Here is a 7,126-nt window from a genome sequence, read left to right on the forward strand (position 1 = left end):
CACAGTGGCTGCAATGATGAGTTCAGGTATAGCAAGGACTGTGAGGCTGGCACAGGACTGGGCAGTGTTTCGTTCTGTTGCACATAGGGTCGCTATGAGTCAGAGCCAATTCAATGGCACCTAACAACAACAACTGCTCCATGGGAGAAAGATAAAGCAGTATGCTTCTGTAAATATTTACGGCCTCAGAAATCATTGGGGCAGTTCTCCTCTGTCCTGTAGGGTCACTGTGAGCTAGAATGGACTCGATGACTGAGGTTTGGAATTCCTCCTTCCACCCACTGTCCTTTTATCCATCCCCCCCTTCCACACATCCTTCTCTCTGTTCTTTCTCTTGCTGACTGTTGCATCCTCAGCATCTGACATATGGTGAGGGTCAAAACTATTTGCTTAACAAACAAATGAAATATGTAAGACACCTCACTATATACCAGGCACTCTGTTCAGCATCAGAAATTAAGGAATCCTTGCTCCACAGGGCTCACCATCTAGTCTTGGAAATAGTACAACTAAGCAAACTTAAAATTCACAGTATGATTATTATTCATTGCCATCAAGTCAATTCCAACTCCTAACAACACTATAGGACAGAGGAGAACAGCCCCATAGGATTTCCAAGGCTGTACACCTTTAGAGAAGCAGACTGCCTTATCTCTTTCTCCCATGGAGTGGCTAGTGGGTTTGAACTGTCGATCTCTGACTTAGCAGCTGAACTCTTCATCCACTGCACCACCAGGTCTCCTCAGTGTAATAAATGTGTGCCCTCTATGATCAAGCTCCTGACACAACAATGGAGGTCAGCAGGAAGATGTTGTTCATGCTGCCTGGACCGGAGTAGAAGCCTACTCCAGAGAAGGCTTCATGGAGGAGGGGATACTTGAGTGGAATCCTGAACGATGAGTAGGAGTTCAAAGGGGAAAGCAAGACTCTAGGTAAACCACACAGAGAACTACAATGCAAGCTCATGAGGACTGCACCCTACCTGCCCACTTGGCCCTGAGGCAGCTGCTCCACAGATGCTGGCAAAGCCCTGGAAGAGCAATGAATGAGGTGGCGGGCAAAGAGCTGCAGAAAGGCTGGCAGGGCCCAGACTGGGCAAGGCCCGAATGCCAAGCTCAGAAGTTTGGGCTCTACCCTGGGTAAATCTGGGAGCTGGTAGGAGGTCTCAGGCAGGGGAATGACATGCTAGAATTTACTGGAGAGCAGACTGGAGGGGCTGGGGGCTCACTTGGGAGCCTAGAGCAATCTTTCCAGGGTAGAGGCAAAGAGAGCAGCAGGGAGGAAGGGGGAACATGGGGATAGGGATTCAATGACAGGACCAACCAGGACCTGTGAGATGGAATAATACCAGCTCTTTCCTCACAGTGCTGTTGTGAGAGTCGAAGTGCAAATACTAATAAACAGAAGCACTAGCAGACATTTCTGTAGTACTTGCTATGTGCCAGGCACTGTCTGAAGCACCTTAAAAATTCACTATTTATTTTGTTGTTATTGTTGTTGAGAATATACACAGCAAAACACACCAATTCAATAGCATCTACATGTACAGTCAGTGACACTGGCTACATTCTTCAAGTTGTACAACCATTCTCACCCTCTTTTCTCTGAGTTGTTGTCCCTCATTAACATAAACTCACTGTCCCCTAAGTTCCTGTGGAATCTTTCAAGTTGCCATTGTCAGTCTGTCCAAGCATCACCTCAGTTAAACTTCACAACTCCATGAAGTTGATAATATTATTCCCATTTCACAGATGGGGAAACTGGGACCCAGAGTTGTGAAGTGACTTGTCCAAGGTCACCCATGGCAAACCCAGGATCCAAGTCATGCAGACTGGATAATGTATGTGGAGTGTTCAGCACATGCATGGCACACAGGAGGTGTGCAGCATTAGAGGAAGAAGGGGGTTGGAGTGGCTGCTGTGTGTGTTGGGGGGAAGATGAGCCTAGGTAGAGTACGGTGGGTCTGCGGATAGGGTCCTTGAGGTGGGGATGTTGAGGAGACAGCTGGTGCTCAGGGCCTGGACCCTAAGGTGACCCCCAGCCTGGCCATTACTCTCAGGCTCCTGAGGAGGATGTTGTGGGAGAACCACTCACCTTCTCTCCTGGTTGGATCTTGATGGACACACGTCGCACAGCCAGTGGGAGCTCAGGCCGGTACCGCAGCCCAAAACCTCGGAACTCAATCTGCCCTGCGTGAGGCCAGGGGGGCTGGGCTCCACAGCTGGGCAGCCTCCAGGGGGCCTGAGGCAGGAGGAGACACTGAGTCAGAGGAGCATTTCCCCAAGGCTTTTTATTAAGTGGTCTGCCTCTCTGAGCCTCAATTTCCTGTCCTGTAAAATAAGTGTGTTTACTGCTATTTCACAGAATCGTTATGGGAATTCAATGACAGCATGGAACACAGGCTACAAACAGAGATCTGGTATAAAAATAATTATTGTGACAGCTGCCTTTTCTCTGTTTTATTATGAATAATGAGCCACTGTTTATTGTCAAATAACTATGTTCTCTCCCCCTTTAGTGGGACTAGACTTTGTGAAGAGGGCAAGACCATGGCGGAAATACTGCTGTTTGCAATCCCTGTGACCTTCAGCAGGTCAGTCAATGTCCTCGAGTCTTGATTTCCCCATCTGTCAACAGGGCTACTAAGAGCAGTGACCATGTATTGAATGCTTATGGTTGTGCCAGACACTGTATGCAATCTTTTATTGGAGGATCTCATTTGACCCTCCTAGTCAAACCCTCCTAGTAAATCATGTTACAGGAGCCTGGTATACAGGAGCATACCAATGTTGCTGGTATGCTGCTGTAACTCTTATGATCCCCTGAGGCTCAGATGGGTGACCAGCTTTGCTCAAGCGAGGAAGCAAAGGCACCAGGATTGGACTCTGGCTTCAGACCCCATGCTCTTACCCATTACTGGCACCCTGCTGTGACTCCAGCCTAGGCTGGTTGGGGATGGGCGATAGATGTGGACCTGGGTCCACTGCCCTCCCGTTTAGGTCTTGGTTGGGGCACCCCACCCCTGCCCCACCCTTTCACCTCCTTGGGCGTCTGGGCGTAGTCCTTCATCCTCTCCACGGACACAATGCTGCTCTCCAGCTCTGTCCAGCTGCGGACAGCCCACTGCAACATCTGGGTCACCTGGTGCAAGAAGACCTCTCAGGCTGTGCCTTGAAAGACCTTCTAAGACTATAGCAGCCATGCCCCCCACCACCAAGGCAGGGGCTGGGAGGCAGGACTCAGGGGACCAAGGAGGGGATGCAGTGACAAAACGGTTTGAAGACCTGGGCCCAATGGAATAGGATTTGTCTGCAGCAAATGAGACCTTCCCACCCTTCTTTCTTCCTTCCCTCCCTCCCTCCCTCTTTCCCTCCCTCTTTCCCTCCCTCCCTGCCTCCCTCAAACCAGAGCCTGCAGAGCTGAAAGGAGCCCTCAGATGTTAGCTCTCTAGCCAGTCTTGACACAGGTTAGAGACAGGATCAGAGAGCGTGTGTGGTCCTCCCAAGGACAGCCAGCAGGGCCCAGGCCCACTGACTCCCAGTTCTGGGAGCTTCCCCAGGGACACTGGGCCTCCAGTGATCTCCCATCTCAAGCTCCTCACCAGGGCTTATGTGCCCTGTGTGCTGCGGCCCTCAACCTCCTCTCCCTCTGCTTTTGCCCTTTCACCCCCTCCAGCCCCTCTGGCCTTCTTGCTGTTCCTCAGACACACTTGGCACACCCCTGCCTCAGGGCCATTGCCTGGAGCCTCCTCCACCAGGTGCTTTCCCTCCATCATCACTTCCTTCTGGGCAGAGCCCACAAGTCCCCTCCTTAGAGAGGCCATGCCTTGCCATGCAGTGGAAAAATGACCCCTGTCATGCTCTACCTCTTACTTTGCCTTATCTTAGGCTCTCTGAGCCTTAGCTGTCTCCACTGTAAAATGAAGATAAGCGTCCAAACCAAAACCAAACCAGCGGCCATTGAATCAATTCCGACTGATGGTGACCCCGTGTGTTGCAGAGCAGAACTGTGCTCCATAGGGTTTTCAAGGCAGTTACCTTTCAGAAGCAGATCATCAGGCTGAAAGGGGGCTCTAGATGGGTTTGAACCATCAACCTTTCAATTAGTAGTAAAGTGCTTAACTGTTTGTGCTGCCTTGGGACAAGGATACAGGTAATACCTTCCTAATGGAGTTGTGGGCAAGATTAAAGGAGTTAATATTGACAAGGCTCTTAGAACAATGCCTGGGTCGTAGCAAGTGCAACATATATATTTATGTGCATATATATTCTTATTATTTACACAATTGATTATGACCTGATGTTATATATCATTAGTAATAGTTAACAAAATTAAGCACCGTGATGCAGTGGAAACACACTCTATGTACTTTTATCACCACTAGTCTTCACAACATCTGAAGTGATGGGATTACTGCTCCATATTTTCAGATACACACACTAAGGCTCTGAGCAGGAACACCCTGCCCCAAGTCCAGCAAGGACTCCGCTAAGGTCCCCAGGACTCCACCAGGTCCAGCCTTTGCAGAGCTGTATTTTCCTCATCTGTTCATGGTTTGGACTTGGGGTCCTTGAAGATCCTACTGCAGGCATCTCTGGATCTTCTCTCACCCATGAGCCTAGGTTAGGGTCGGGGGGGGGGAGTACCTGGAGGGCAGTGGAGACAGAGAAGCCCACAAGGCCGGCTCTCAGGTGGGTCTTGCTGAACACAGCACACATGGCAGCTACCAACACCAGGCTGTTCCCCAGGATCTCCAGGTTGGCAGCAAGCCACCTATTGGGGATACAGGTAGCAGTGGGGCCAGCCGTGTCCTGATCCGCCAGGACCTGCTTCGCTGGGCACAAAGCCTGGTCATTGGGTCAGCTCATGTACCGTGGAGTTCCAGCAATGGTCTTTCCCCTCCTCAGGCCTCACCCAAGCTCAAGTGGGAGAGGGTGACACTGTTCTATCTCCTCTGTGCTAGCTCAAGGGCTGGCACACAATTGGTGCTAGGTAGAGTGCTACCATTTGAGCCACTGCTCTGCTCCTGGAATATGCCAAGCCATGTCCCACCTTGACTCTTTCGCCACCCGAGCCTTGACCTTCATCTTCCAGCACATCAGCTAGACATCACCTCCTCTGAGAGCCTTCCCTGACTGCTCCTCCCTTTTCTATCCCATTGCTGATTACTCCCTTCATAACAATTATCAATATTCATAACTAAACTGTTTAAGCAGCATCTCCACGAGTAGAACATGAACTTCATGAGAGCACAGTGACCTGTCTGACCCAGTCCAGTATCCAGCACAGGACCTGGTGGGTGAATGAATATGTAGCTGTTATTGAATTCCTACTCTACCATTTGTTTGTTCAATAATTTACCAAATATTTATTGAACATTGAGCACCTACTGTGTGCCAGGCACATTCAAGCTGCTAGGGACACAGCTGTCAATAAACAGATTAAAAAAAAAAAAATCCCTGCTCAGGGAGCTCTGGGCTTTACCATACATGACACTTTGTCTTCCAAACAACCCCACAAGGTGATATGGTTATCCGCATTTGACAGATCAGGAAACTGAGGCTGAGAGGGGTTATATAACTCGCCTGAGATCACCCAGCCAGTAAGTGGCAGAGCTGAGATTTGAACCTGCATCTATTTGTGCTCATAGCTTACGTGCTTGCTCTTCCTTAGTACTGAAATGAAGCCAAGGATGCATACAGCTGCTCTGTCACCAGGCAGCTGAGGCTGGTGTAGTTGCCTGGCAACAGAGGCACCTGTGGACCCCTGTACTTCTTGCTCTGCTGCCATTGGGAACCCTTTGGGTCAGGTTCTATCTGCCTGCTGAGAGGTAACCTGTGGGATCCAGCCTCGGCTTTGTCCCTGACTCACTGTGTGAGCTCAGGCAGCCCGCTTGACCTCTCTGGCCACATAGTATGCTTTGACCTCTGGTCTCACTCTCTAGGCTTCTCTATCCCCAAGCTCTTCCTACCTGTCAGCCACCAGCCGTGGGAAACTGATCCTCTGGCTTTCATCCACACGTGCATTGCTCCGAGCTACAAAAGAGCCCTGGGCCCGGAAGGCCCTGACCACTGCACCGCCCTGGAACGTCTCAGCCACATGGGAGCACACGGATGAGTGGCTGGCTGACTCCAGCCGTCGCAGCTGACATGAGATGGCCACGTACAGGCTCTGAAGTGGGCAGGGAGGGAAGAGGGCACAGACACAGAGAGGCAGCTTTCAGAAGCACAGGGAACTCAAAGAACAGGGTTCCAGACCAGTCTCTGTTATGCTGTGTGACCTTGAACCAGTTGCTTCCCCTCTCTGGTCCCCACTTGCCTTGCAGAGTCAAAGTTCTGTGGTCCTTTTAAAGAGGACCTAGGGAGCTCTGCACCTCCAGTGCCCCCTCCCCCCTAGAATATTTGAATCAGAATCTCTGGGGCTGGCACCTTGGCTTTGGTATTTTTTTAAAAAGCCTTCCAGGTGGTTCTGATGTGATTGAGAACCACCAGTCTAGTTTAAATGTCTCATCTCACAGCACTGATGGCAACTTCTTCACTTAGGGAAACTTGTAGAATGAAGAAAACAGTGTAGCACAATGGAAGCAGTTCATCAAGTTTAATTCACTCATTTAACCCAAGAGTTACAGCCATGGGCTGGGGTCATAATGATGCACATGATGATATCATTCTCTGGCTCTAGGTGGCAGGCTGTGTGCAGCCAGTAGGCAAATGGGAAGATCTTGTAATGTACCAGCTGTGGGCTATGTACCAGCTTCTTTACAAAGTACCTCATTAATTGTGTGGTGGGGATTAGTGCTGTTCCCAATTTACAGATGAGAACAACTGAGGCTCAGTGTGGGTAAGTGGTTGGTCCAAACCTCTGCCAGGGGTAATGGCAAGGCCTGGATTTAAACCAACTTGTGTCCTGAGTCCAAAGCTTGCAATAGAGAAGCAGCCCCTCCACCAAGTCAAGAGGACTTAGAGAAGACCTGATTAGTTACAGAGGATGGTGGTTGCCATCGTTTCCATCTGACTACTACGTTTTTACTATTCTGCTTCTGATTTCCCAGGGGGGCTGTCAGTCTTGGGACCTGATCACAGACATGGTCACATGACCCAGCCTAGCCAGTCAGGATAGTCCATCC

General features: G+C 50.1%; 1 protein-coding gene across 1 annotated transcript in view; it reads right to left on the minus strand.

Annotated features, from left to right (window-relative positions):
* Positions 1-7,126, minus strand: part of ABCC6 (ATP binding cassette subfamily C member 6) — a 99,726-nt gene that overhangs the window by 10,292 nt on the left and 82,308 nt on the right. The window contains exons 24-27 of the mRNA XM_007950587.1: positions 5,972-6,171; positions 4,647-4,773; positions 3,040-3,141; positions 2,095-2,241 (exon numbers count right to left, since the gene is read on the minus strand). Of these exons, the coding sequence (XP_007948778.1) occupies positions 2,095-2,241; positions 3,040-3,141; positions 4,647-4,773; positions 5,972-6,171 (576 nt within the window). The remainder of the gene's footprint in view (positions 1-2,094; positions 2,242-3,039; positions 3,142-4,646; positions 4,774-5,971; positions 6,172-7,126) is intronic.

This window comes from Orycteropus afer, unplaced genomic scaffold (assembly GCF_000298275.1).
Source record: "Orycteropus afer afer isolate SDZICR_OR568_19922 unplaced genomic scaffold, OryAfe1.0 scaffold00281, whole genome shotgun sequence".
NCBI classification, from domain to species: Eukaryota; Metazoa; Chordata; class Mammalia; order Tubulidentata; family Orycteropodidae; genus Orycteropus; species Orycteropus afer.